Here is a 25,968-nt window from a genome sequence, read left to right on the forward strand (position 1 = left end):
CAGACGGATAATCTCGCGATTTTCCCGGTCCCGCACCTCGAACTCGCCGCGGTGAATGATGTAAAAGGCGTCGTCCGCGCCTCCGAGCGAATCCCCGGCCGCGATGATCGTCTCGCCCACCTCGACGACGATGGGGGACACCTCCAGCGTCAGCGCCTCGATCTCGGTGTCGGACAGGGTTCGGAGCAGATCCACGCCGCGGAGCGCTCGGCGGATGTCCTTGCGCTCAATCATATCCGTCATCGCGTCGCAACCCGCGGCGTCCAGAACCGCCACGTCGGCATCCAGCTGGACCACCACGTCCACCGGCTCCACCCGAACCGTCTCGCCCACGATGAGCGCCGATAACCCGAACCAACCCGTGTGAACGTCGCGCCGAGCCGCGACGTCGACGCTTCGCCAAACGTCGCCAAAATCCCATCGGCCGTCGCCCCCGGGTGCCGACTTTTCGTCCCCAGGTGCCGACTTTTCGTCCCCAGAGACGGGCTCGGTGGCGAGCAGGCCGGAGAGCGGGGTGACGAGGCACTTCGACGTCTTCCCACCGTTCACCAGCGGCGTCCCCCGCTCGTACGTCTTGAACCGAAACATTCTGGCGCACTCCTCAACCTCCTCGTCCCCGAGATCCCTCGTGTACGGCAGCGCCCTCAACAGCCGGGCGACCGCGGCGTATCGCGCGTGGTCCCTGCGTTCCTCGACGTCCGCCGGTGACGCGCCGGACTCGTTCGCGTCGAAGCACCGTCGGAAGCTCTCGCGGTCCACGCGAACGAGCGAGCATCGCCCGACGGCGAGCACGTCGTGCCGAATCGGTTGGTTATAGACGCACTCGCGGACGCACAGGCACTGGCCCACCGGCACGATGTTGGTCTCGCCGCCGTCGTGGGGCCCCGGCCATCCCCCGACGCCGTCGCCGGCCCACCGCACCCCCACGTCGCCGGAGAGGACGACGTAGAACCCGTCCACGACGTCGCCCCTCGCGTGGATAATCTTGCGATCGTCGTGCGCGTTTTTGGGCGGGGTGAAGTCCATGACGCGCGCGGCGTCGGTCATCTCCTCGAGCTCCTCGTCGCTCAGCGTGGAGAGCATGGTGACGCCGCCCAGGGCTCGGCGGATGGCGACGCGTCGCGCGGCGGCGGCGCGTATCTCGGGCGTGCCCGGCATGTCGCTAAAGTCCGGATCAAACTCCTCTCCGGGCACGTCCTTCCTCGTCGCGCGCCCATCGGCGCCGAAGAAGTAGCGGTAGAGCGTGTTGCGGCTCTTCTTCGTCCTCAGGCTCGTGGTCGGTGACAGCGACCGCGGCGTGCTACACTCGCTCGCGGGGCTCGCCGACCCGTTGGGATCGGCATCGCTCACCTGACGGGGGATAAGGGAAGCGGGTCAGCGGTCAGCGGCGACGCAAATGTTCGATTCTCCGGTGTCGGCAACCGACAGCGATGGGACGCAAACGATAGAACAGCGGCGCGGATCGACGTGTGACGAGTATCGGAGGCGATTAGGGATGGGAATACGTACCGCGAGCCTCGATGTTCTCCTGCTGAGCTCATTGACCGAACTCATGGGTCCCCCGCGCGCGCGTGCCCCGCTCGTACCGCGCCAAGTGCGCTCCGAGACTCCGGGCGGTTCGAAAAGGCACGAAATCGCACGTGGTTTTTGGACGTTTTTTACCAACTGGCTTCGCAGTCACGTTTTTTAAATTATGGTTTGTCGCACAGGTAACCAGTCTGATAAAACGGTGCTCACACTTTGTCCGAGTTTTGCCGTGGAGACCTGGGCTCGACTCCCATCATACAGCGCTCAATCCGACTCACCATCGTGGATTGGATTGCCGCGCCAGACCAGGAGGGCGGGGAGGGTCGCCATGGACATCAAGGGGATGAAAGTCGCGGAGCTCAAGGAGGAGCTCAAGCGAAGGGGGCTGGCGACGCACGGACTCAAAGCCGAGCTCGCCGAGAGGCTCGCCGCGGCCGTCGAGGCGGAAGAATCGACCGAGGCTGGGCGCGGGGACGACGGGGCCGGGGCCGGGGGCGACGACTCACCGCCCGGTGACGCGCCGACGGACCCGACGGACCCCCCGCCCGCGTCGGAAGAAGACGTCGATTTCCTCAAAGACGCCCCCGCCGCGCCCGACGCGACGCCGCGCGAGCCCGTCGCCGAGCCCGTCGCCGGGGATGATGCCGACCCGGCGACGCGCGGGGTTCCCGACGAGGAACCCGAGGAGGAGCCGGACTACGAGCCGGACGACGAACCGACACCGCCGCCGAAGCGACCGCGCGAGGAGGAGGAGGACGCCGATGCGCCCGAGACGGACGCCGACGCGAAGAGGCCGAGGACGACGAACGACGACGAACGAGACCGAGACGGGGATGACGATGACGACGGGGCGAAATCGCCCCAAGCGAAATCGCCGACACGCGCGCTTCGCATCGACAACTTCGTCAGGCCGTTCACGTTCAACCAGGTCCGCGCTTTGCTCCGTCAGTTTGGAGCCTTCGCGTCTGATGGCGAGGATATAGACGGCGAGGAGGACGGCGCGGGGCTGGGGCTGGGGCTGGCGGCCGGGGGCGAGGCGGTGTGGATGAACCAGCCCGTCAAGACACACGCCATCGTCGTCTTCGCGTCGACGGAATCGGCGCGGTCGTGCGCCAAGGCGCTGGACGGCGCGCGATGGCCGGAGGAGACGGGGCGGCCACTGGCGGTGTCGCACGTGAGCGTGGACGAGGCGAGGGCGATCGTGCGGGACGCGGAGCGCGCGAAGCGGGAGCACACGGAGCGGGTCGTCGCGTCTAAGAATCGGGTCCGACGGTTCTCTCGCGATCGCGACGACGACAGGATCCGGTTCACTCGCGCGTGGCCGAGGATCGCGTGGCGCGAACGACGGGCTTAGTTAGGCGCGTGACGGCTACTGTGTACATTACGCGTCGCGTGTGTGTCCTCCTAAGATTGAGGGTCATCGTCGGCGCTCCCGACGAGTCGATCGATTCGTTTATAAATCGTGGCTCACTTGCCCAGCGCGCGTCCCACGTTTTCGTCGATCCTGCTCTTCACGTCCACGTCCAGCGGCGGCACCTCGAACGTCTCGCCCGTGATCATCTCGTACAGCTTGATGTACCTCTGCGACAGCTCCACCACCAGCTCGTCGGGCGCCGCCGGGAGCGTCTCGTCGTTGTACGGGTCGCACCGCTCGGCAAACCACAGCCTCAAAAATTCCTTGTCGATCATGTCGGGCTCCAAACCGGCCGCGTGCCTCTCCGCGTACGAGTCGGCGAGCCAGTACCTGGACGAGTCCGGGGTGTTGATCTCGTCGATGAGGCGGATGACGCCGTCGGCGTCGCGTCCGAACTCGTACTTGGTGTCCACGAGGATGAGCCCTCGCTCGGCGGCGACTCGCTGCGCGAATTCGAAAACCTCCAAGGTCTTGGCGACGCAGTAGTCGAGGTCGTCTTTTTCCATCCAGCCCTCGGATACGATGTCTGCGAGGGAGATTGGACGGTCGTGTTCCTTCTCCTTGGTCGTCGGGGTGACGATGTTCTTCGGCAGCTTCTGGTTCTTGACCATGCCGTCCGCCAACGGGTTACCGCAGTAGTCGCGGCCGCCCTTGCTGTAGTGCGTCCACAGCGACGTGCTGGTGCTGCCGGTGAGGTAGCCTCGAACGACAAACTCGATGGGAAAAACCGTGCACTTCTTCATGACGGTGACGTTGGGATCGGGCGAGGAGATCCACGCGTTCGGGACGATGTCCTTCGTCTGGTTGAACCACCACGCGGAGGTCCTGTTGAGCACCGCGCCTTTGAACGGGATGGACGCCAGGTGACGATCGAACGCGGACTGGCGGTCCGTGGTGACGGCGATCATGAGCTCGTCGTCGACGTAGGTATCGCGGACCTTGCCCTCGTACTTCTGGCCGTACTTGAGGTCGGAGGAGGTGACGCAGTTGTTCAGCGCGGCGGTCGCGGCGGCCTTGTAGGCGCCATCGGTGGACTCGGCGACGCCACCGTCGGCGGCGGCGACGGCGGTCGCGACGCGCGAGGCGCGAACGGGCGCGCGGGTTCCGGCGGGGGACGCGCGGGGGGTCGCGGTGGCGCGCGGGGGGGTCGCGCGGAGGACCGCGCTGGTGGAGAGCGACATCGTGTCCGCGGGCGGGCGCGCGCTTACGTGTAGCGGCGGCGTTTGGGGCGCAAAAAGGTCGCAGAAATATCAAGCTGAGGTGGACTGATGAGGTCGACCGGGATTCCGGTCAGAAATTCCGATGAGCCGGCAACGCCTGACCGGAATTTGAGGGTCAGTTCCGGTCAGCTTTTTGGTGTCGAGATCGCGTGAAATATTAATCTTCACTCTGCCGCGGCGGACTTCTGAAGCGCCTTGACCAGCTCCACGGGAAGCGGCTTGCGCCCCGTCCTGTGCTCGAAGTCCTCCGCCGCCGCCTCCATCGCCCGCCTGTCCACGTACACGCGCCCGTCCTCCCCGACCCTCGCCGCCGGTCCGTCCGTCAGACCGAATCCCGCCGGGATCGTCCCAACCGCAAACGCGTGCTCATCCGCCTTGAACCCATCCGCGCCGTCGATGATTCCCTCCGCCATCCCCTGCTCCGTGGCGTCCGCCAGGAACGCGAATGCCTCGATCGCGTGCGAGAGCTTGCGCTCGATGTCGAGCCCGAGGCTCATGGCGCCGTGTTCCTTCGCGAGGTCGAAGGGCAGGTGGCAGTACGCCTCGACGCGAACGTGCGTCAAGCTCGCGTCATCCTCGTGAGGCCAGAACCCCGCGACGACGCCGCACGGGAACCCGTCGGTGCTCTGCCAGTGCACCACCTCGTCCGTCGTGCGCTCCGCGACGTGCGCCATGAATCTGTAGCGTTCGACGGCGCGCGGGGCGTCGCCGTAGCCATACGTCAGCGAGCACTCCGCGCTGACGCCGTCGGCCATCCTCGTCGCTTCCAAGCCTCGGACGAAGAACTGGAGGGCGTCGAGGTCGTTCCACAGCGCGTAGCACGTGGCGGGCGACGCGGTGACCGCGATGTCGCTCCTAAACTCGGACATGACGTCGGAGTACTCCCTGTGATCCACGAACCATCGCCGATACTCTGACTCTTGGTGCGCCCAGAATTCCTCCCTCTGCTGCGCGACGCGAACTTCGTCGGGTTTCATCGACGCCACCTTCGCGGCGGCGGCCCTGCGCGCGTCGGCTTCGTCGACCCCGAGCCGCGACGCGCGCTTCAGGAGCTCGTACTCGGCGCGCTCTCTCTCGGAGAGGGGATCGGAGAGCGCGCGCGTCGGGACGGCGCGGCGGTCGGACCCCGCATCGGCGCGGCGGCGGAGGCATCGGGACGACGGCGCGGAGGTAGGGTTAGCGCGCGGGTTCGCGCACCAGCGCGCGAGGGACGCCATGCGATCCGTCCCGGGCTTACCGACGGTTTTGAACGATCGACGCGCGCGGTTCGACTCGCGTGCTCGGGGAGAGACGAGCGGCGGCGCGTCGCGTGTGTTGTGGCCACCGCCGGGGGATTCAGCGAAAAAGCGATCCTCCAGGTTTGGTTTTCCCACGTCGGTTTCGGTTTCAACGTCGGTTTCAAATCGAAAGGTACTCCGCGATTCGATCGTGAACGTCGATCGATGAAACGCGTTTGATTCATCGCGAAACGCGCGTCCCCCGACTCCCAGGAACAGATCGTCACCCGCCGGGAACCAGCCCCGGCCCTCTCGATAAACGCCTTTCCCCCGCCGGGCTCGGCCCCGACCGCCTCCACAGCTGCGCCTCCACCCCGAGCTCCCTCAGCTCCCGCAGCCCCTCCTCCACCTCCAGCGCCTCCCGCGCCGCGTCGAACGTCGGCGTCGTCCCGGCGACGCGCCTGAACCACTCCTCGCACCGACCCTCGCACACGCCCGGTTCCACCCTCGCCCCCCTCGCGCGCCACCACAGAAACGCCAGCCACGCGCGCCGGTACGCAACCTCCGCCTCCTCAGCCTCGCTCAGCGTGATCCAATCCCCGGACCGGCCGCCGGGACCCGACGTACCCGAGACGGAGACAGACCCGACGTCGCCGCACGTGCGCTCGGCGAGCGCGCGGCGCCTGTCAGCGAGCGCCACGAGCACCGCCTCTTCCACCCTCGCGTCTCTCATCACCCTTAGGCCAATCTCGACGTCAATCGCATCCGCCAGCGTGGACGGTCGCCACAGCCTGGACCCGTCGGCACCCCCGTCGGCACCCCCGTCGGCACCCCCGTCGGCACCCCCGTACTCCCTCCCCGCGAAAAACTCCTTGGCGACGGGCGTGACGCTCTGGTGCTCGGAGTGCGCGCCCCCTTCCCTCGCGACCCGCCGCATCAATCCGACCAACGCGTCGACGCCACCCGCGGGCGCCCTCGCCGACCACGTCGCCGCCTCCCTCGCCATGCACCCGCCCCCTCCCCCCGGCGCCACCCCGAGCGCGAACGCGGAACGCCAGTACCTCGCGAGGTACCCCGCCTTCATCGCCACCTCCAGCCTTCGAGCGTCGGACAGTCGCGTCTCGCCGACGGCGCGCTCGGCGATTTTCGCTTTTTGTTCCGCGTCAATCGCCCGGTTCGTCTGACGCTTAACCGCCGCCAGCATCTCCTCGTTCTGCGTCGCAAACTTGGCGAGCGTCCGTTCGAGGTCCGCCGCGGTGGCCTCCGCGCTTTCGCGAGTTAACGCGTCCATCCGCGCGCGTTCCGCGACGTCCTCGAGCTTAACGCGCATCGAACGAATGGAAGCCTCGGCTCGGCGGAGTCGTTCGCGGAGCTCCGCGGCGGATGGATCGCTTTCCCCGCCCGCGTCGCCGTCGTCGCCGTTCGAACCCTCGCGAAGCGGCGACGACGCCTCGAAGTCGTTCGGCTGCGAGAGCACGTGCGGGTCGTCCTGGGTCCGCGCCGACCGAGCGCTCTCCGCGGAGAGCCGCCTCCCGTTTTGGTTTTGGATTTGGTTTTGGCGATTGGCGTCGGGCATTGGCCAAGGATGCGGGTTGGCCTCGGACGGCGAGGGGTTCGCGGATCCCGCCAACGCGGGTCCCCACGCGCGGTCACCCCCCTCGCGTCCCGAGGCGCTGCCCGCGGGCGTCGCCGGTTGCAGCGGCGCGTTCGTGGACGGCGGCTTTCGAAGACCTCCAAGCGGGGCGATCGGGGAGGGCGCGGCGGAGTTTGCGAAGGATGCCGTCGCCATGTCCCACGACGCGCGCGTGTCGTCGACGCCGTCGAAGGCGTCGCGATGCCCGCGGCGCTTGGGGCTCGGCGCGGGTTCGCCGAGGGTTCTCGCCAGCCTGATCGGACGGGGGGTGAGGGGTCGGTCGGGCGTGGGCATCGGCGCGTCGCGGGGGAGGGGTCGGGGAAGGAACCGGGGAGAATTAATTAAATTGACGCGCTGTCGAGATTGGGCCCGGGGGGGATCGTCGCGGGTCGCGCGCGGGAGACGCACCTCGCGGCCAGGAGGTTGACCTCGCCCCTTCGCTTGGCGCGTGTCTTCGGGCCCATGCGAGGCGTGAAGGACCTCCCAAAAGAGCGCTCCTCCCGCTCGGTACCGATGTGGGAATTAGGTATCCGCCACAGTGGGCTTGGAAATGTTTGACGGCAAATAAATACGGGATACGCTCCCGTTGAAAATGACCGAGGGCGGGGCGGGGCGGGCGGAACGCCGGGACGGCGACGGCGCCACCGTCGCACGCGAACGACGGTGTTGGACACTAGCTACTCTCGTTTACATTCGCAAAACCCGCGCGCTATCCGAACACCATCTTGACGAATATCACCAGCACGTTCAGCACCACCAGCGGCACCCTCGCGTACTGCGTCGCTGTCACCACCCCGATGAGCTGCCCGCGCGCGCTCCCCGACGGCACGTACCCCGAGTTCACCGCGCCCTGGCCCAGGCCGTACTTGTCCAGGAACCTCTGCTCGTTCAGGATGGCGAACGCGTTGAACGTCAGCAGCATCGACTGACAGAAAGTCCACAACGTCATGGTCGCGGAGGGGTCGTTGTCGAGGCTCGGACCGCAGCGATGTGCTCGACTCCAGCCGAGCGGCTCGAGGACTTTCGCATTTTTTTCTCGCGTTTTTTTTCTCAACCGACCGCCCTCGCGGTCGGACGTTTTGGACCACCACCCGCGTGTGAACGTAACACCTCGCCGACCATCCCTGGTTCGAACTACGGTGTACTATTCCAGGGGCGGGGTCGATTTTCGGGATTTCTTTTTTGGCTTTTTTTGCAGACTGGCGCCCGTTGATGGAACCCAAATTTCCAAATATAACACCTCCACACGCGGGTCCCGCCCCGTCGCTCCACACGCGGGTTTCAGTGACTTTTCAGTGTCGACGTTTCAGGAGAGCCTTTCGTTTTCTCCGGTTTCCCGATCTCCGCGGGCTCTTCGCGCGCCACAGTCACGGCACACCGTACCAAAACACACGCGCGCACCGCTCGAAGCGTCGTCGCGTCGTCGTTGCACAGCTTAACCTTAAACACACCCAATACAATGTCCGTCCCCGTCAGCACGACCGTCGAGGTCTTCGGCAAGCCCGCCGAGTACAAGTCCGGCGAGATGAACGCCATGGCTGGCGACGGCGAGCGCAAGGTCGCCTTCATCACCGGTACCACCGGTCAGGACGGCTCCTACCTCGTCGAGCTCCTCCTCTCCAAGGGTAAGTCGTTCCCCCCGATCTCCCGTCCTCGTCGCCCGCTTTTCCCGCGCGAACCGCCCCCGCGGCGCGCGATCGCGCGCGCGGGGGTGGGGCTGACTTTCGTCTGGAAATGTTTGCGCCATCCTGCCACCATGGTCGCCACCTCCGCGACGCGCGTCACGCGCGTCGCGCGCGCGTGTCCACAGAACTGACTCGTCATCCCGATTGACAACATCTCAGGCTACGTCGTTCACGGCATCAAGCGCCGCTCCTCTTCCTACAACCACCCCCGCCTCGAGCACATCATGGAAGAAGGTGCGTGTGGTGTTACCGATCGCCCCTCCTCCCGCCCGACCCGCGTGTGCCCGCGGCCCCAAATCGCCCCCGATCTGGATTTCTCGCCCGACGCCCCCGGTCCGCGCCAGCCCGACGGCGCGGTTCCCGCCGAGCCCCGCCCGTTTTCCCCTCGTATTCCGTCTAATCACGATCCCGAGGGGTCGGCCGCGCGCGATCGCGCGCGCGATCGATCCCGCGTCACCCCCGTCACGGCGATCGTCCCGAACAAACTCCGCAAGATGCTTTTTTCCCTCCCGTCGGTTTGTGGATATCGATCGATGATGACGTCGTTGTTTATGCTGAACCTTCCGTCGCGCCTTCCCGTCCGTCCTCTTTCAGGCTACCCCAACAACCAGAACTTCTACCTCCACTACGGTGACCTCACCGACCTCCACGCCCTCGTCGCCATCATCCGCGACGTTCGCCCCACCGAGGTGTACAACCTCGCCGCGCAGTCGCACGTGCAGGTTTCGTTCCAGATGCCGATGTACACCGCCGAGGTTGACGGCGTCGGCACCCTGAACCTCCTCGAGGCCATCCGCCTGTCCGGCCAGACCAAGACCTGCCGCTTCTACCAGGCGTCCACCTCCGAGCTCTACGGCAAGGTTCAGGCCATCCCCCAGGATGAGGACACCCCTTTCTACCCCCGCTCCCCTTACGCCGTCGCCAAGATGATGGCGTACTGGGCCGTGGTCAACTACCGCGAGTCGTACGACATGTACGCCTGCAACGGCATCCTCTTCAACCACGAGTCCCCCCGCCGCGGTGAGACGTTCGTGACGCGCAAGATCACCCTGGCGGTGGCGAACATCAAGGCTGGCAAGCAGGAGTGCCTCTACCTCGGCAACATGGACGCCAAGCGCGACTGGGGCCACGCGCGCGACTACGTCGAGTGCATGTGGAGGATGCTCCAGCAGGACAAGCCCGAGGACTTTGTCGTCGCGACCGGCGAGACCAACACCGTGAGGCACTTCGTCAACGAGGCGTTCAAGGTTGCCGGCATGGAGGTTCGCTTCGAGGGTGAGGGTGTCAACGAGGTGGGCATCGAGATTGCCACCGGACGCACCCTCGTCCGCGTGCACGAGCGCTACTTCCGCCCCGCCGAGGTGGACCTCCTCATCGGCTCCCCCGCCAAGGCCAAGACCCGCCTCGGCTGGGATCCCCGCACCACCTCCCTCGACCAGCTCATCAAGGAGATGGTCGAGGCGGACATCGCTCGCGTCGAGAACCCCAGCCTCCGCATCTAAGCGCCTTTGAGACGCCCTGGAGAAACGTAGGGCAGAGAGGGGGTGATTGAGATGGGTGGCGACGGCGGCGACCGTGAGCCATCAAGCGTGGACTTTCGACATCGACGAAACGACCATTTTTTTAAACCGATAGGCGCGCCCTGCTGATAGAGCTGACGACGTGTGAACATGGAACCGTTCCGAGGTGAAATCTTGTTTTTATAGCGTTGCACCCGACATGAACTTTGTCAATACATCCAAGAGGATGTTCAAAACCTTTCAGAACGAACGACGTGCGCGCGCGCGTGTAAGACCACGCCCTCTCGACGCGAATAGTACACGGTCTATTGATAAACCCCCGATTGATAAATAAACAGGACACCCCCTACGCCATCGCGGCGGTGAACACGGTGAGCCAGACGGTGACAAACGGGATGGCCAGCACGTACATCCGAAGCAGCAGTCCCGCCAGCCTCGGCGCGAGCGGCCTCGTCTCCTCCCTCAAGTTCGTCAGGAGCACCAGGTTCTGCGCGGACGGCATGCAGATCATCGTGAGCACCACGAGCGCCACGATCGGATCGCTCGGGTACCACGGCGAGTTCACCAGTCTCAGCGCGATGAATCCCACCACGCCAATCGCGGGCAGCACCGCGAACCGAGTCACGCTCGCGATGAACAGCGCCCGCAGGTCGCTCTCGCCCATCTTGAAGAGCGACGCCGCGCTCTCCATCAGCCGCCGCGCCCTCAACCCTAGCGGCGTGGTCTGCGGGTGCGTCGCGGAGTCGCACAACGCCAGCCGCGTACCCCGTCTCCGTTCCTCCTCCGCCGCCTCCTCCGGGCTCGGGACCTTCACGAAGGACGACGCGAGCACGAGCGTCTGGCCCGGTAACGCCGCGCCGCCGATCAAAACACCGAGCTCGAACAGAGCTTTGGCCACCGCGGCGATGAACGCGAGCTCCGCCGGGAGCTGCGCCGGCGCGATCGAGCTGGCGGTGCCTCCGATGAGCGCGTGCCTCAGCGGGGTGACGCCGATGAGGACGCCGAGGCATATGCCCACGAGCGGGGGGTTGATCAGCTCGCGAACGATCTTGCGACACGTGGCGAATGCGGCCTTCCACGTGGCGCCACCGCCCGTCGCCCGCCCGCCGCCCTCGACCCCGTCCGCCATCTTCTCCCCGCCGCCGGTGAGCAGGAGGTACCCGAACGTCCACAGCGCGGGTGACCAGCCGATCAGGTACAGCGCAATGTACCCCGCAATCCTGTCCCCGTAGCTCGCGCCCAGCACCTCGACCAAAAACACCAGCGGCAGCGTGAACGTGTTACCGAAGGCGCTCGCCGCCACCGCGACGCGGTTCATCGGGTCCTCCCTCACCGCCCCGCGCACCGTACGCCCGTCGGTATCCCCGCCCTTATAGGGCTTGAGAACAGCGGCGGGGATACCCGGCGCGGGGTTGAAGGAGACGGCGGCGTCGGGCGGTAAACCCGCACTCCTCGCGATCTGCTCGCCGACGTTCCCGGCCAGCAACGCGGGATACCACGTCCGCGACACCACCCCCGGGACCACGGACAGCGCCCACGTCATCGCCGCCCCGCACGCCCCGCCCAGGACGACGAACAGCACGGCTGAGACGGGCAGCGCGGCGAGGGACAGCGTGAGCGGGGTGGAGTTTAACGTCGCCGCGACTCTCGTGCACATGTACGCCGGCAGCAGGACGTTGAACGCCAGCTTGCTGAGCACCACCGGGGTCTCCCGGGGTAACGTGTTGGACCGCATCAGGCGTCCGATGATGACGCAGAGCGCGACGATCTTGAACGTGGCGGTGGTGCACGCAATCGCGACGCGCGGGTTGAATCCCACGCCGAGGTGCGCAAACTTGCCGATCGCGTGCGCGATGGGCGCGAGCGCGGGGACGTACGACGCGAGCGCGTGGAAGAACCCGCCGCCAACGAGCGCCTGGGGCAGGTTCCAGACGAGCACGGCGACCGCGAGCGCGATGGCGCACCACGCGTTGGAGCCGATGCGTCGGTACCACGGCGTCGCCTCGCGCCTCATGCGCTGGAGCGACCCGGGCGCGGCGGGTCGCCTGTCGACGTCGTCGTCGTCGTCGTCGGACATCGCGGCGTCGCGGTCGATGACGTCCCTGGTGCTACCCGGGGGATCGTAGTCGTCGTCGGAGTCCGCGTACCCGCCCTGGAACGCGGCGTTCGCGCGCTGGAGCTCGCCGCGGCGAGCGGACCGCGCGGGTGCATCCGATGCGTTCGCGCGCAGCGTCACGAACGCACCGCGCTGGACGCGGGCGTTCGATGGAAGGGCCGCGCGCGTTCGACGCGATACTGATCTCGCGCGGGGCGCCGTGCACGCGGCGCCGGCAGCGGCGGCGGCGTTGATCGCGCTCATCACCCTCCGCGCCCGGTGAACCCCTCGTGCCGACCGGGGTGTGCTCTATCCTCCGCCGGCGGTGGGCGAAAGCCGTTTTCGTGACGAGTTGTGAATCGTGGAAAATCAGCCAATCAGAACGCGGCATTCCACTGATTCAGATCGACCCAGTGAAGATCTCGAGATGATATCCTCCTCTCGGCTCTGCTGGCCCGATTGCTCTCGCCACTTCACGCAGCGAGAAACAAGAAGCCATGGCCGCCATGACCGTCTCTGCCGTCTCTGTGCGCACCATCGCCGCGCCCAAGCGCGTCGCCGTTCGCAAGGCCGCCGCCTCCCGCGCGCAGGTGAGCGCGCGCCCCCACCCGACCCGATGAGGATTTCCCTTGTTGGTTAATGATGAGACGAGTTCGCGTGCTGGGAGCGCCGTCTGACCTTTCCCCCGCCCCTCCGCCCCTCAGGTTCGCGTCTGCGCGTCCGCGTCCGTTCCCGCGAAGGTCAAGGCCGCCGTGGAGAAGGCCGCCGTCGCGGGATCCCTCACCCTCCTCGCCGCCGCCCCCGCGCACGCGTCGCAGACGGACGAGGTTGTCGGATTCCTCAAGGCTTTCCTCGAGTTTCGCACCAAGGATCCCACCTCGTTCCTCCTCCTCACCGTGGCGCCCATCCTGGTCCCGTACGCCATCTTCTCCGTTCTCGTGGGAAAGAAGGAGGTTCGGAGGAAGGAGGAGCTCGCGGCCGGCGGCTGGGACAAGTTCATGGCGGAGCGCGGCCTGGACATCGACACCCTCAAGCTGCCCCAGCTCAACGCGTTTGCAATCGCCGCCGAGAAGGACCTCCTCGACGACGAGATGGTGCGGGAGTTCGTCAGGCAGGTGGAGCTCTCGGAGAAGTGGAAGAAGTCCACCATCGACGTCGCGGACCCTCGGCTGGAGAGCGCCAAGCGCCGCGCCAGGGCGGAGAAGATCCTCGCCCTGAAAGAGGAGCGAGCCAAGCAGGAGGCGTCCGCAAACAACTGAGGGAGCGACGGAGGACGGGTGAGACATCTTAAGAGTAGCAGCCAACAACGACAAGCTTGTTTAACACGTATCATCATATAATATCACGATGAACCGAACCCGCCGCGGCGTCAGGACCACTTGCCGGACTTTTTCATCTCCGCTCGAAACGCCGCCGGGTCGAAGTTCGCGTACCCCGGCCGTCGCATGGCGCCCTCGCCAAAGTCGCCCGACGCGACCTTTCTTCCCCCGCCTCCTCCTCCGCCGCCGCCCCCGACGCCGATGCCCTTACTCACGCCCCCGACGCCGTCCTTACCACCCATGAGCTGCTCGAGCAGCTTGGGATCCAAGCCGCCGCCGTCGCCGCCCTTGCCCACCGACGGCCCGCCCCACGACGATCCCATCGCGGCGTGCCCCCGCGACCGGTAAAACTGCCACAGCCCGATGAGCCCCATCGCCGCAACAAACGCGGGCTGCGACCACAGCTTGGTGTTCATGGGCGGTGGTCTCCACGTCGGCAGGTCGCTCTCGTAACTCGCCAGCAGCCCGTCCGGGAACGCCACCACCACGAGCCGCCCGCGGTTGCTCGCCACCAAACCCGGCCCGTTCGACAACTCGTTCGTCGCCAATTGCCGCCCGAACGCCGCCGCAAGGTGCGGCAGCGGCGCCGTCGTCACCTCCCTCGGCGGCTTCTTGCCCACGACCGTGGTGTTGAGCACGGAAACTTCGTAGGGGTTCGCGGCGAACGCGTACCCCTTGATGGCGGCCAACGAAACATCCGGCGTCAGCGACGAGAGCCCGCGAGGACGGGTGACGCTTCGAACGACGCACATCGCTCGGTTAGCGTCGACGTTGACAAAGCCGGTGAGGAGCTCGCCGCCGACGCCGACGCCGACGAACCGCCCGCTCGCGGCGACGTCGAACTTCAGGCGCTGAACGTGCGTGCCGTTGAGGTTGTGACACGGCTTGTGGAGCACCTCGAGGGTGGCGGCGACGTCGGCGGCTCCAGCGCCCCTCGAACCCACCCACGCCACGTAGTGCGGGGATTGACGAAACGAAACGACGCCGTCGACGGAGCGGTGCACGGAGTGGAGGTGGAGCCTCCACTGGTTAGGGTGCGTGCCCCGGGCCCCGGAACCGTTATAACCGCCGGTGGGAACGCGAAACACCGCCACCTTGCCCGACGCGTCAGCGACGGCGACGTACCGGACGTCGCGGATCCGGAACATCTCCGCCGCGACGACGCGTCTCGGGTTTTGGATTCGGCGCCACCCGGTCGACTCGTCGCCGCCCCCGGAGGACGCGTGGACCGAGCACCGCGCGCCATCCCCGTCGCCGTCGCACCGCGCGACATCCCCGTCGCCGGCACCCCCGTCGGCACCCCCGTCGGCACCCCCGTCGGCACCCTCCACCTCGTCGGCGTCTTGCGCTCGCCACCCCATTCGCTCTCGCTCCGCCGCGTTCCCGCCTCCTCTCCCGTTCGGCCCGCCGCGCGCAGACCGCGCGCGGGCGGGCCTGGCGCTCGCCGCCGCCGGCGTCGCGTCCCGCATCGCGAAGCTGAACCCGTCACCCGCCAGGGAGAGCGTCTGCGGGTGATCGCCCACGACGTTCGACGCGTCATCGCCCAAGCGCCCGCTCTGGTCGAAACCGCTCTCGGCGACGATGCGCGCCGCGATTGCGCCATCCGCGTGGCCGGCGACGATCAGCGTCTCGTTGCGACGCACCAGCGCGCAGTGTATGTACGTGACTGGCACGCCGACGACCGCGGCGGGAGGCGTCAGCACCAACGCGAGGTCCCCGTCGGGGCGGAACACGTGCACCGAACCGGCGTCGTCGCCGACGGCAAAGTACCGAGACAACTCGTGCTCGCCCCGCTGCGGCATGACGGCGAGCGCGGTGATTGGTGCGTCGATCTTGACCGCGGCGATGAGGCGGAGGTGATCGTGCCATCGGTCGCGTCGTTTGGCCACGGCTCGGCCGCCGTTGGCGTACAGGTGCGCCGCGGATGACATGACGAGGCCGCCGAAGTCGTCGGCGCCGGCTGACGTTGAATCGTCGGGATCCGTGAGGTCGTCCATCGGGTCCGACGATCGGTGATGCGAATCCCCCGCGCGTGCGCCGGCCCTCGCCGCCCGCGCGCTCAGCGTGAGCGCGCTCGCGAGCCTCTCCGCGGCGTCGGTGGACTCGTCGCAAGAGACTCCCGGTCTGGCGGAGAGCGCGCGCATGGCCTGGAGTCGCACGGTCTGCGCGTCGATCGATTCCTCGAGCGCGCGGAGCTTCTCGCGCGTGGCGACGAGGACGCGCTCCATGGCGTCGAGCTCCGCCTGCATGGCCACGGCGCCGTCGCCCATTTCACCCCGTGAGCTCGACGCATCGTCCGCGTCGTCCAATCCTGGCGCGAGGGACGGGGGAGGCGCGCGGTGAGCGATCGAGAGATTTTTCAGAATTGTGAAATTGTGGGAGACCGGGGGTGGAGGCGAGGGGGCGGGGGACGCACCGGACGCGTGGGTCTCGTCCGCGGACGCGCGCGATGAGACGATGACGAGGATCGCGAGGAGGAGCGCGAGGAGCGTGAATCGCCGCCTCATCGGTCCGGCCTCTTCTCCGCGCTCTCCCCGCCGGAGGGGCGCCCTCCAAACTGCGAGAGACGAGACGTCAGCGGGGCAGGGTGCCGTTGGTACAGCCGAGACTGACCTCTTATTTGTTGACCGGGTGCGGGGGCGTGAGGCGCGGGCTCGCCGTCGACGGCCACACGACGCGCCGCGCGCCGCAGCTGCGCACGCGCCCCCACCGTCGCATCGACGTCGGCGACCTCGAGCGCTCGACGAACGCATCGACCGACGCGCGAGTCGCGGATCCGGCCAACGCAAACGCGCAAACTCGCAGAGGGGTATCAAGCGCCGAGGGAGGCTTCGCATCGGAGGTGGCGCGCCATGGGCTATTTCTCGTGGTTCTTCGGCCTCATGGGCAAGAGGAAGACGAAGGTACGAACCCGCACGACCGTGTCCAGCTGTGCACCGCGCGCGGAGACGAACGTCCCGTCGCGAACTCGAACCGACGACCCCGCCAGCCCCGCGGCACGAACGCCGAGTCCAACACATTCATCGTCCGCTCACCGCCAACCACTCCCGCCTCCCCCGTCCCTCCGCGTCACCAGGTGAACATCCTCATCGTCGGCCTGGACAACAGCGGTAAGACTAGCATCATCGAGCGCATGAAGCTGCAGAGCGGGAAGGTGCCCAAGGGGGGCATGCCCCAGGAGGTGACCCCAACCGTGGGCTTCTCCGTCGACGAATTCAGCAAAGGTTCGCTGTCGTTCACCGTCTTTGACATGTCCGGCGCGGGCCGGTACAGGAACCTCTGGGAGCGCCACTTCAGGGAGGCGGCCGCGGTGGTGTTCGTGGTGGACAGCGCGGACAAGCTCCGTTTGTGCGTCGCGAAGGATGAGCTCGACGCCATGCTCGAATCCTCCGAGCTCTTGGGAAAGCCGTTTCTGGTGTTTGCGAACAAGATGGATCTGCCGACGGCGCTGTCGCCGGTGGACGTGGCGCAGGGCCTGTCGCTGGACGAGATCGAGGCGCACCCGTGGCAGATCGTGCCGTCGAACGCGCTCGACGGGTCGGGGCTGCAGGAGGGCCTGGACTGGCTCGCGAACTTTCTCAACAAGTGATGATGATTTTTGGAATCAAAACGGGGTTGGGTCGCGTGTAAACAAAACAACGTGTGTAGGGGCGTCTTCTCGCTCGGTCTCGTCTCACGCGACGGTCTCGTCCTCGCTCTCGTCGCTGTCGCTGTCGTCGTCGTCGTCGCTGACGTTGCCGAGTGCGGCCTTGCGCTGCTCGTCCGCGGTGGCCTGGGGGATCCACACCTGCGACAGGAGCCTGAACGCGGGTCCGTACTGCAGCCCGACTTTGAGCATCTGCTGGTAGAGCACCACGGGGTCCCGGGGGACGGTGCACTCGGTTCGGAGCAAGTCCGGGGAGCTCATCTTGCTCTGCTCGTCCTCCTCCGCGTGCTTCATCTGCAGCGCGAACATCTTGCAGAGGCAGTCCTGGGTCTTCGCGTTGTCCCCGCCGAGCAGCAGTTGCGCGACGTCTTTGTGTTCCTCCTTCTCGAGCTCCTTCATCTTCTCGGGGTTGCTCATGAGCCACCGCCTGAACTCGTCGGGGTCCACCGCGCTGCCGTCGTCGTTGAACATGGGCCCGACGTCGTCGTCGTCGTCGTCCTCGACCTCGATGGGCGTGGCGGTGAGCGGTTCGGTACCCGATGCTGTCGTTGCCGCGGACATGTCGCGCGGTGCGGTCTGCGGGGACGCGAGGCGTCAGCGACGGGGGCGCGTCATCAGGGGGAGATTTTGGACATGGGAGGCGAAACGGTCGCGGGTGAAGCGCGCGCGCGCGCGGCGCGGCGCGGCGCGATGGACGCCGCGCGGGGAGGGAGCGGCGGGGAGGAGGAGTCGATGGAAACGCTCGAAGGGGTCGGGGGCGCATCGCGACGCACCCGTCGGAGGCGTCTCGCGCGTTCGGGGAAGTGGTTCGAGCGTCGCGCGAGCCTCGATAACGCCCCGACGTATTTCTCGGGAGGTCCGAACGCGGTGTCTCCCAGCGACGCGGTGACGTGAATTGAATTGAATTAGCCAATTATTACGGTTCGTACCTCGATTCGCTCTGCTTTTCTTGTCACGTTGTCGCGCATTTGGTATAGTCGAAAAGTTTGGCGAAATGCACTCGGGCGAAAGCCGAGTTTCCCGTGCACAACGACGCGCGCGACGATGCGGGCCGCGACCCTCTGCGCCCTCATCGCGCTCGCGCGGTACGTGCCCCCCGCCGCGGGCGTCGTCCCCGGCGTGGTTGTGGGCCCGGGCGTCGGCGTCGGCGTTCCCGGGGGTTCGTGCGACGCGCGCGTGGCGCCCGTCAATGGCGCCATCGGGAGCTGCGTCGGCAATCTGGCGCACGGCGAGTCGTGCGCGCCGAGCTGCGACGAGGGGTACTTTCTCCAGGGCGCGCACGAGTGCCGCGACGGGACGCTTCACGAGGCGAGGTGCCTGCCGAACGATCTCTTGACGTGCGAGGCGTTGGACTGCGGGGAAGGGATCGACTGGAACGGGCCTTGGTGGAGGGGGCGCGCGCTGTGGTCGCCCCCGAGCGAGTGGGACGATCCGGAAGAGCGCGCGCCGCACGTGGCGCTGCACGACGCGGCGATGGCGAAGTACCATGAGCTGCTGGAGAAGCGGCAGGGGAGCGCGTACTAGCCGCGTGACGCGGGGCGACCCGCGCAGAGCCAGGCGGCGACTTAGCCCACGTAGTGTTTAGGAATAGTAGATCTGATGAGAACGAGAACTTCGCGACGCCACTTCTCCCGCACCTCCGCCGGGATGGCGAAGAAGACATCGAAGGTTCGGCTCCAAAAGGAGCTCAAGGCGTTCGTCGCCGACCCGCCGCCCTACATCCCGCGCGTGCACGTGAACGAGAGGAACATACTGGTGCGAGCCGTGTATCCCACCAGCCAGCCCACCGCCGCGCCGCCCCAACCGCCCCCACCGCGCCCACCGCGCCCCCACCGTCGCCCCAAACTCACCCACACGCGCACGTCCCGAACGCCCAAATTCCCGACGCAGGAGTGGCACCTGCTCATGGAGGGATGCCCCGACACCCCGTACGAGGGCGGATGGTACGTCGCCAAGCTCAAGTTCCCCGCCGAGTACCCGTTCAAGCCCCCATCCATCTTCATGTGCACCCCTTCCGGCCGGTTCGCTACGGGCACGCGGCTGTGCCTGTCCATGTCGGACTTCCACCCGGAGAGCTGGAACCCCGGGTGGAGCGTCGCGACGGTGGCGAAAGGGCTGCTGAGCTTCATGTGCGAGGAGGCGGTGACGACCGGGGCGGTGGTGACGACGCGGGCGGAGAAGGAAAAGTTGGCCAAGGATTCGGTGGCGTGGAACATGAAACACGGGGGGTTCTTGAAGATGTTCCCGGAGCTGGACGGGGGGTTGGACGCGATCGCGGAGGTGGGGAAGAAGGGGGGACGCGAGGGCGAGGAAGGGAGCGACGCGGGGGGGCTGGCCGCGAAGGTCGACTCGCTCGGACTGGACTGACGACGCGACGATCGAGAGTTTGATTTCATAATTTTAGAGTCGCCTTTGGGCGACGAGTTCGCGCTCTTCGTTCGACTCGCGGCGTCTCACGAAACGGGCTTCCCTTCCACGAACGACTTGACCAGGTCGACGAACGCGTCCGGGTCCTCCTCGTGCGGCATGTGCCCGCACCCACCCATCACCGCCAGCTCGGCGCCGGGCAGCGCTTCGGCCAGTCGCCGGCTGTTCGCGAGCGGCACGATCGAGTCCTCGTCGCCGTGGACGATGAGGACCCTCGCGCCGCTCGCGCGCAACGCGTCCAGCGTCGCGCCGGCGTCCGTCGCCCCGCGATCGTCGGCACCCTCGGCATCCTCGGCACCCTTGAAGGCGCGAGCCACCCGTTTGGATTCGTTCGCCCAGACGTCGTTCACGCCCCCGGTGCACGCGGCGATGACCACCCTGGCCATGCCGTCGTCCCAACCCCGGACGCACGACGGCCTGCGGTAGCCGTCCGCCCACGCGAGGTCCGTGTGCAGCGCGGGGGCGGCGCCGCGACCGACCGCTTTGGCCAGACCGTTTCGCCAGAACCTCGCACTTCGCACGAAGACGCGGAGGATTACTTTTAAAAACGGCGCGAATGCGTACGCGAACGCCGCCGTCAGAAACCGACGTAAAGCGCCGATCAACGCCCCGGCCGCGGTGTTCGACTCTCCCGTCGTCGTTCGGTCCGTCGTCGTCGTCGTCGTTCGTGCGCGGGGCGGTACCAGCGCGGGGGCGACGAGGACGACGTCGTCGACGTCCCCAGCGCCCGCCGCAATCGCCGCCGCGATCCCGCCCATCGAGTGCCCGACGACGACTCTCCGAACCTCGCCCGCTTTGTGCACAGCTGTGCGTCCGGCGCGCTCGTCCAGCGACTGGTGCGCCATGCCCGCGACGTCCAGCATGCGCCGCGCGATCTCCGCGTTTGCGTTTGGGACGTACCACCTCAAGTCGCGCGGCCGCGACGTGAGCCCAAACCCGGGCGAGTCGTGCGCGACAACCTGTTAAAAAAAAAACCACGTCATTCTAATTGCCCATACGTCCCCATACAAAGATTAAGATAAACTCACCGCGGCGTCGAGAGCCTTCGCGAGGGGCGCCAACGCGCCTCGCTCCCACGACCACGCGTTCGCCCCGAACCCGTGGCAGCACGCGACGACGGCGCGCGGGGGACCCATCCGAGATGGCGGGCGACGGAGCTTGTAGTGCACGCGCACGTCCCCGGCCGCGTCCATCGGCTCGAAGAGCGAGTCGGCATCCGACGCGTCGCGCTCCGAGATGAGCCTCGCCTGCTCCTTCGCCTCGAGCGTGACGTACCGGTGGAGGAGAAACACGAGCGCGGCGATCGCGACGGTGGGCGCGGCGGCGACGTGCCACGGCGCGCCGGCGTCCGCGAGTTTTCGCGAGAGGAGTTTGGCGACGAGCGCGGCGTGGAGGAGGGCGGCGAGCGCGGCGACCGCGGCACCCCGCGCCCACTCCGCTGGGGTCATGGCCGGGACGAAGTCGAGGTCGAGGTTCGGGTAGAGCTTTGGGGCGTCGGCCGGGGGCTGGGACGGGGAGGCGCCGTTCAGGGCGTCCGCGGCGGCGGGAAGGGGCGCGAGGGGCCCGCGCGCGCGGAGGCCGACGAAGGACCGCGCGTGGGATCGCCCGCGCGAGACGGTCGTCATCGTCGCGCCCGACGCGCCGATGATGCGCCCTTTCGGCGCCGTCGGCGTCGTCACGCGCGGGGACCCGGTCCGCGCGAAGGGGGCACGATCGTGGCGTCGCGCGGATCCACGCACGAGGGAGGTCCACGCCGCGGCGCCCGGCGCGGCGCCGAGCGGCATCGTTCGCCGAGGAGCGGCGCGCTGTGCGATGGGGGCGGACAGTTGGGGCGCGGTTTGGCGCCAAATCGGTCGGTTGAAAATCATGTCAAAAAAATCACCGTTCAAAAGCCCATCGTTCCCGTGAGGTGTCCGACCGGCGCACCTCTCGGACTCGCTCGGGATGGGCACCTGGCTCGAGAGGCGGAGGGACTCCACGACACACCTCTCCTCGCGCCATGGCTGCGACGCTGAGAGCGCCCGCGAGGGCCGCCCTCGCGTCGTCATCGTCGCGTCGCGCGCGGTGTCGCTCCTCCCGCCGCACCCTCGCCGCCTCCGCGTCGGCGTCGCCCCGGGGATCCGAGGTGGAGGTCATCACGTTCGACCTCGACGACACGCTGTGGCCCACCACCCCGGTCGTCATGGCTGCGAACCAGGCGTTCGTGGACTTTTGCCAGGAGCGGATACCGGGGTTTCCGGACTGCGCGGGGGTCAACGAGTACATGAAGGTGAGCGCGCGCGCCGCGCCTGCCCCGAACCTTCCGAGCGCGTCGTCCCGCCCCGCCCTTCTCCGCGCCTCCCGCGGTGACAAACTCATCCTCATCCCCTCCTCCGCCTCGCCCGCCCGTTCGCTGAACCGCGCACGTCATCAATCTCGCTCCACCTCGCAGGCGATACGGAAAGAACGCGAGGAGCGCTCGGTGAAGCTCGGCGAGCGTCACGTCCCGCTCTCCTTCGCGGCGCTGCGAATCGCCGGGGGGTTCCGCGCGGCGATCGAGCTGGGCGTCCCGGAGCCCGACGCAATCGGCGTCGTCTCCCGAGGGTACCACATCGCTTGGATCCCGACCCGCGGCGTCGCCGCTCGCGAGCACCTCTTCGACGGCGTCGTCGCCATGCTCGAACAGTTGCGCTCGACGTACCCGAACGCGTGCGTGGGTACCATCACCAACGGCTTGGGCAGCGCTGCGGGCGCGGGTCTCGGGGACTTTTTCGACTTTGAGATATCCGCCGACGCCATGATGGACGAGATGATGGTGCACGGCGACGACGCTCGGAAACCCGCGGCGTTCCCGTTCGAGCTCGCGGGCAAGATGGCGCGGGAGATGCGGGATTTCAGCGGGAACCCAAACGCGTGGGTGCACGTGGGTGACGATCTGATCAACGACTGCGAGGCGGCGAAGACGCACGGGCCGTTTAAGACGGTGCTCGTGGAACACCCGGGGGTCGTCCCGTATCAACCCGGGGGCGGGGGAACGTACCCGGGGGATCCGGCGCGTGAGGAGGAGACGATGGATCGGGCGGGGTTGGTGGACGCGAGGGTGACGTCGGTGGGTGAGATCCCCGGGGCGATCGCGGACATCTACGCGAAACACAGATGACGTCGGTGGTGGCGTTTAATTTAATCTAAACAACTCGTGAGTTTTACTTGTTACGGGGTTTAGGGTCGACGCGAGGGCGGGCGGCGGACGCTTTTAGGTACGAGGAACGATGGGAACGCGCACGTCTTCACTATTGTTACAACTGCGAAGAAATACGCGAAGTGTGCGCCGGAGCCGTGAATTACACGCCCGGCGCGAGCTAAGTATCCCGCCGACACCCCTGGGAGGGGACGACAAACCCTACTTGATGAGATGCGAGGATCGTCACGCGTTGAGCAGGTCGTAGTCGTCCAACTTGTCGTTGTACGCGGCAACCTTGCGCTTGATCCGGGAAGTGTCCACCCAGGTGACGAAGTCCTCGAAGTTCCGCGTCACGAGGAAAGCCGGATCGACGACCGTCTCCGGCCCGACCCGAACGTGTCCTTGCTCGATGAACGTCACCGCCTCTCGGAGGGTCTCGGCCATCTTGAGCCGCACCATGATCACCGACAGGCGTCGGCGGCAGAAGGACGAGACGGACAACTTATCGCACAGGGCCAGTGACTTCTTGGAAGGGATGGCGCCCATGTCGTAAAGCTTCTGGAGGAGCGCGTCGGTGAGCTCGATTCGCTCTTTGTCGCGGGGATCCATCTGCTTCAGAATGTTGACGAGCTTGGTGACCATGCCGCAGAGCTTGTTGTACTTCTTGTAGTCGTCGCGATCTTGCAGGTGGTACCTGCGCATCACCTCGACCTCGCGGTGGTTGTGCTCGTTCTTCCATTGCAGGAAGTTGACCTTCTTGAGGAGCTTCTTCTCGTGGTGCTTGAGCTGGCGCATCGTGCAACGTGAGTCGCCGTCGGCGCGTTCGCTCGCTTCGGAAAAGTTCTAGGGTTTGGGTTCGCGGAGCCGGTGGTTGAGTCCGGGCTCGCCTACGTGTCGCTAAAAGACGAGGAGATTCGTCGCGTGTTTTACTGCTCGTTTACTTGGAGCGCTGGCGCATCTTACGGCGCTTGCGCTTCAGGCGGCGAGTGCGCTTCTTCTTCCACTTGGCACGCATAGTGCTTCAACTAGTGTGAGGGCGAGTCCCATCGACGAGCCGGCTTTTCTTCTTTTTCCTGGGTTCGACGATCGATGAATTTCTCCGTTGGCGCCTTTTCGACGTGTCAGCACCAAAACGAGACTCGGACTCGGTCGCGACCATCACGCTATTTCTCGTTTTTCGAAGGCAATGGAAGGAGTTCACACGCGGAGCGCCGCGTTCCCGCGCGGACGACCGCGGAGTGGGACGATGGGTTTCCCAATCTCTGACGTGCTCACCGACGAGAGCATCGTGTGCGAGTTCACGTGCAAGATATGCTGCAACCTCGTGGAGTACGGCCACGCAGTGCACACGCACTGCTCGCACGTCTTCTGCGAGAGCTGCCTCGCCGATTGGGTCGCGCGGAGCTCCGACCCCGAGGTGCTGGCGGAGGCTGCGATGAACGGCGAACCCGCGCGCGGACCGCGGTGCCCGACGTGCAACGCCGGGCTCGCGGGCGAGGGCAAGGTGGCGCCGCTGCAGACGCAGCCGCTCGCGTGGAGGCTCCTCGGCCGCGTCCAGGTGCGGTGTCCGCTGCACGACAGCACGTCGTGCGGGTGGCGCGGCGACCTCTCCGAGGTTTCCGCGCACCTCACAAACTCCGAGTCGCACCTCAAGGGCCAGGACTACGCCCCGAGCAACGCCACGCAGAACGCGGAGGCGCTCAAGAACCAGGGCAACGCCAAGTTCCAGTCCCACGCGTACAGGGAAGCCATCCAGCTCTACTCCAAAGCAATCTCCGCCGCGCCCGGCGTGGCGTCTTACTACGGTAACAGAGCCGCCGCGTGGCTCATGGTGGGCGCCGCCGAGAAGTGCGCAGAGGACTGCAGGCGATCCATCCAGCTGGACAGCGGATACGTCAAGGGGTACGTCCGCCTCGCCAAGGCGCTCGTCGAGCTCTCCGACATCGACGGAGCCGAGGAATCGCTTCGTAACGCGTCCACGCGATGCCCGGGGAAGAAAGAGATCGAAGAAGAACTCGCGAGGGTCAGGCTCCTCAGCGCGCACCTCGCCGAGGGCGAACGCGCGTTGGACGCGAACGAACCCGCGCGGGCGCTGGAGATGTACGCGGCGGCGGCGCGGGTCACGCAGTGTACGGCGGTGACGCTGGGAGCCGCTCGAGCCGAGATTGCGCTCGGCCGATGCGACGGGGCGATGCGAACGACGGGGGCGGTGATCCGAGCTGAACCCGGGAACGTCCGCGCGTACGCCGCGCGGGGGCACGCGCTGTGCCTCAAGCTGGACTTTGACCAGGGCATGAAGCACATCCGCGAGGGTTTGCGTCTGGACCCCGATCACGCGGAGTGCGCGGGTTTGTTCCGGAGGATGAAACGAGCGGGCGCCGCGTTGGACCGGGGTCGAACCGCGTCTGGTAAGAGGGACTTTCAGGCGGCGTGCGAGGCGTTCACGGACGCCCTGGAGGCTGCGAAAGCGCCGACGCACTCGCCGTTCACCGCGAGCGTCCTCGCGCAGCGCGCCAACGCCCGACTTCGACTGAGGGAGTACGACTTCGCTTTGGCCGATTGCGCGGCGGCGATCGCGTCGCAGGAGGACCACAAGCCCGCGTACTTCACCCAGGCCACCGCGTTGCTGCACCTGGGTAAGCCCCAGGAGGCTGAGGAGTCGTTGGCGGTGCTCCTGAAGATGGACCCCGGGGACGAGACTGTTCGACGGCACCACGAGAAGGCGGCGTTTGAGGTTAGAAAATCCAAGCGACCGGATTACTACGCCATCTTGGGCATCTCGCGCGTCGCGTCGGTGCCCGAGGTTAAGCAGGCGTACAAGGCGCGCTGCATGGAGTGGCACCCGGACAGGCACGCCAACTCCAGCGACGAGGAGAGGGCGACCGCGGAGCGAAACTTTAAGCTCCTCGGCGAGGCTCTCGAGATCATGGAGGACCAGATGAAGCGGCAGCTCTACGACGAGGGTTTCGATAAGGAAGCCATCGCGGAGCGCGTGGAGGCGGCGAGGCGCGCGGCGCACCGGGGAGGATACGGAAACGGGCACGGGTGCGGCTCCGGCGGCGGGTGCGGCTCCGGCGGATGTCACTGAATTTTTTGGGGACGCGT

The 25,968-nt window shown here is 66.9% G+C and overlaps 16 protein-coding genes across 16 annotated transcripts; 7 read left to right on the top strand and 9 right to left on the bottom strand.

Annotated features, from left to right (window-relative positions):
• Positions 1-2,486: 2,486 nt before the first annotated feature.
• On the bottom strand, positions 2,487-4,122 carry MICPUN_63787 (predicted protein; the record flags this gene model as incomplete). Its single annotated transcript, XM_002505781.1, has 1 exon — positions 2,487-4,122. The coding sequence occupies one exon, from the start codon at positions 4,120-4,122 to the stop codon at positions 2,995-2,997; it is 1,128 nt and encodes a 375-aa protein (XP_002505827.1). The 3' UTR covers positions 2,487-2,994.
• A 203-nt stretch (positions 4,123-4,325) lies between these two features.
• Positions 4,326-5,378, bottom strand: MICPUN_63788 (predicted protein; the record flags this gene model as incomplete). The annotated part of the gene is made up of 1 exon (XM_002505782.1): positions 4,326-5,378. The coding sequence occupies one exon, from the start codon at positions 5,376-5,378 to the stop codon at positions 4,326-4,328; it is 1,053 nt and encodes a 350-aa protein (XP_002505828.1).
• A 283-nt stretch (positions 5,379-5,661) lies between these two features.
• On the bottom strand, positions 5,662-7,305 carry MICPUN_63789 (predicted protein; the record flags this gene model as incomplete). The annotated part of the gene is made up of 1 exon (XM_002505783.1): positions 5,662-7,305. One exon carries the CDS (start codon positions 7,303-7,305, stop codon positions 5,662-5,664), a length of 1,644 nt encoding a protein of 547 aa, XP_002505829.1.
• A 415-nt stretch (positions 7,306-7,720) lies between these two features.
• Positions 7,721-7,960, bottom strand: MICPUN_63790 (predicted protein; the record flags this gene model as incomplete). The annotated part of the gene is made up of 1 exon (XM_002505784.1): positions 7,721-7,960. The coding sequence occupies one exon, from the start codon at positions 7,958-7,960 to the stop codon at positions 7,721-7,723; it is 240 nt and encodes a 79-aa protein (XP_002505830.1).
• Positions 7,961-8,545: 585 nt separating this feature from the next.
• Positions 8,546-10,198, top strand: MICPUN_87964 (predicted protein; the record flags this gene model as incomplete). Its single annotated transcript, XM_002505551.1, has 3 exons — positions 8,546-8,636; positions 8,856-8,930; positions 9,291-10,198. 3 exons carry the CDS (start codon positions 8,546-8,548, stop codon positions 10,196-10,198), a joined length of 1,074 nt encoding a protein of 357 aa, XP_002505597.1.
• A 307-nt stretch (positions 10,199-10,505) lies between these two features.
• Positions 10,506-12,575, bottom strand: MICPUN_63792 (auxin efflux carrier family; the record flags this gene model as incomplete). Its single annotated transcript, XM_002505785.1, has 1 exon — positions 10,506-12,575. The coding sequence occupies one exon, from the start codon at positions 12,573-12,575 to the stop codon at positions 10,563-10,565; it is 2,013 nt and encodes a 670-aa protein (XP_002505831.1). The 3' UTR covers positions 10,506-10,562.
• Positions 12,576-12,794: 219 nt separating this feature from the next.
• Positions 12,795-13,656, top strand: MICPUN_63793 (predicted protein). The gene is made up of 2 exons (XM_002505552.1): positions 12,795-12,901; positions 13,016-13,656. Exons 1-2 carry the CDS (start codon positions 12,809-12,811, stop codon positions 13,568-13,570), a joined length of 648 nt encoding a protein of 215 aa, XP_002505598.1. The 5' UTR covers positions 12,795-12,808; the 3' UTR covers positions 13,571-13,656.
• Positions 13,657-13,680: 24 nt separating this feature from the next.
• On the bottom strand, positions 13,681-16,137 carry MICPUN_63794 (predicted protein; the record flags this gene model as incomplete). The annotated part of the gene is made up of 2 exons (XM_002505786.1): positions 13,681-15,946; positions 16,052-16,137. The coding sequence occupies 2 exons, from the start codon at positions 16,135-16,137 to the stop codon at positions 13,681-13,683; spliced, it is 2,352 nt and encodes a 783-aa protein (XP_002505832.1).
• A 345-nt stretch (positions 16,138-16,482) lies between these two features.
• BBS3 (bardet-biedl syndrome 3) lies at positions 16,483-17,222 on the top strand (the record flags this gene model as incomplete). The annotated part of the gene is made up of 2 exons (XM_002505553.1): positions 16,483-16,533; positions 16,707-17,222. The coding sequence occupies 2 exons, from the start codon at positions 16,483-16,485 to the stop codon at positions 17,217-17,219; spliced, it is 564 nt and encodes a 187-aa protein (XP_002505599.1). The 3' UTR covers positions 17,220-17,222.
• Positions 17,223-17,303: 81 nt separating this feature from the next.
• On the bottom strand, positions 17,304-18,244 carry MICPUN_63796 (predicted protein; the record flags this gene model as incomplete). The annotated part of the gene is made up of 2 exons (XM_002505787.1): positions 17,304-17,852; positions 18,206-18,244. The coding sequence occupies 2 exons, from the start codon at positions 18,242-18,244 to the stop codon at positions 17,304-17,306; spliced, it is 588 nt and encodes a 195-aa protein (XP_002505833.1).
• Positions 18,245-18,320: 76 nt separating this feature from the next.
• Positions 18,321-18,800, top strand: MICPUN_63797 (predicted protein; the record flags this gene model as incomplete). The annotated part of the gene is made up of 1 exon (XM_002505554.1): positions 18,321-18,800. One exon carries the CDS (start codon positions 18,321-18,323, stop codon positions 18,798-18,800), a length of 480 nt encoding a protein of 159 aa, XP_002505600.1.
• A 110-nt stretch (positions 18,801-18,910) lies between these two features.
• Positions 18,911-19,689, top strand: MICPUN_92347 (predicted protein). Its single transcript, XM_002505555.1, has 2 exons — positions 18,911-19,031; positions 19,167-19,689. Exons 1-2 carry the CDS (start codon positions 18,924-18,926, stop codon positions 19,641-19,643), a joined length of 585 nt encoding a protein of 194 aa, XP_002505601.1. The 5' UTR covers positions 18,911-18,923; the 3' UTR covers positions 19,644-19,689.
• Positions 19,680-20,489, bottom strand: MICPUN_109411 (predicted protein). Its single transcript, XM_002505788.1, has one exon. It carries the CDS (start codon positions 20,459-20,461, stop codon positions 19,730-19,732), a length of 732 nt encoding a protein of 243 aa, XP_002505834.1. The 5' UTR covers positions 20,462-20,489; the 3' UTR covers positions 19,680-19,729.
• Positions 20,490-21,702: 1,213 nt separating this feature from the next.
• MICPUN_63800 (predicted protein) lies at positions 21,703-22,842 on the top strand (the record flags this gene model as incomplete). The annotated part of the gene is made up of 2 exons (XM_002505556.1): positions 21,703-21,972; positions 22,135-22,842. The coding sequence occupies 2 exons, from the start codon at positions 21,703-21,705 to the stop codon at positions 22,840-22,842; spliced, it is 978 nt and encodes a 325-aa protein (XP_002505602.1).
• Positions 22,843-22,956: 114 nt separating this feature from the next.
• On the bottom strand, positions 22,957-23,830 carry MICPUN_109412 (predicted protein). The gene has a single exon (XM_002505789.1). It carries the CDS (start codon positions 23,656-23,658, stop codon positions 23,107-23,109), a length of 552 nt encoding a protein of 183 aa, XP_002505835.1. The 5' UTR covers positions 23,659-23,830; the 3' UTR covers positions 22,957-23,106.
• A 279-nt stretch (positions 23,831-24,109) lies between these two features.
• Positions 24,110-25,951, top strand: MICPUN_63802 (DnaJ family-like protein; the record flags this gene model as incomplete). Its single annotated transcript, XM_002505557.1, has 1 exon — positions 24,110-25,951. The coding sequence occupies one exon, from the start codon at positions 24,110-24,112 to the stop codon at positions 25,949-25,951; it is 1,842 nt and encodes a 613-aa protein (XP_002505603.1).
• Positions 25,952-25,968: the final 17 nt, after the last annotated feature.

This window comes from Micromonas commoda, chromosome 13 (genome assembly GCF_000090985.2).
Source record: "Micromonas commoda chromosome 13, complete sequence".
NCBI classification, from domain to species: domain Eukaryota; kingdom Viridiplantae; phylum Chlorophyta; class Mamiellophyceae; order Mamiellales; family Mamiellaceae; genus Micromonas; species Micromonas commoda.

Bases quoted from the DNA above. Each gene is read 5' to 3' on its own strand.
- MICPUN_63793 (XM_002505552.1), top strand. From the start codon at position 12,809: ATGGCCGCCATGACCGTCTCTGCCGTCTCTGTGCGCACCATCGCCGCG. The intron at 12,902-13,015 runs GTGAGCGCGCGC...TCCGCCCCTCAG, and splicing joins CCGCCGCCTCCCGCGCGCAG to GTTCGCGTCTGCGCGTCCGC.
- MICPUN_92347 (XM_002505555.1), top strand. From the start codon at position 18,924: ATGGCGAAGAAGACATCGAAGGTTCGGCTCCAAAAGGAGCTCAAGGCG. The intron at 19,032-19,166 runs GTGCGAGCCGTG...TTCCCGACGCAG, and splicing joins TGAACGAGAGGAACATACTG to GAGTGGCACCTGCTCATGGA.
- MICPUN_109411 (XM_002505788.1), bottom strand. From the start codon at position 20,461: ATGGGCGGGATCGCGGCGGCGATTGCGGCGGGCGCTGGGGACGTCGAC.
- MICPUN_109412 (XM_002505789.1), bottom strand. From the start codon at position 23,658: ATGCGCCAGCTCAAGCACCACGAGAAGAAGCTCCTCAAGAAGGTCAAC.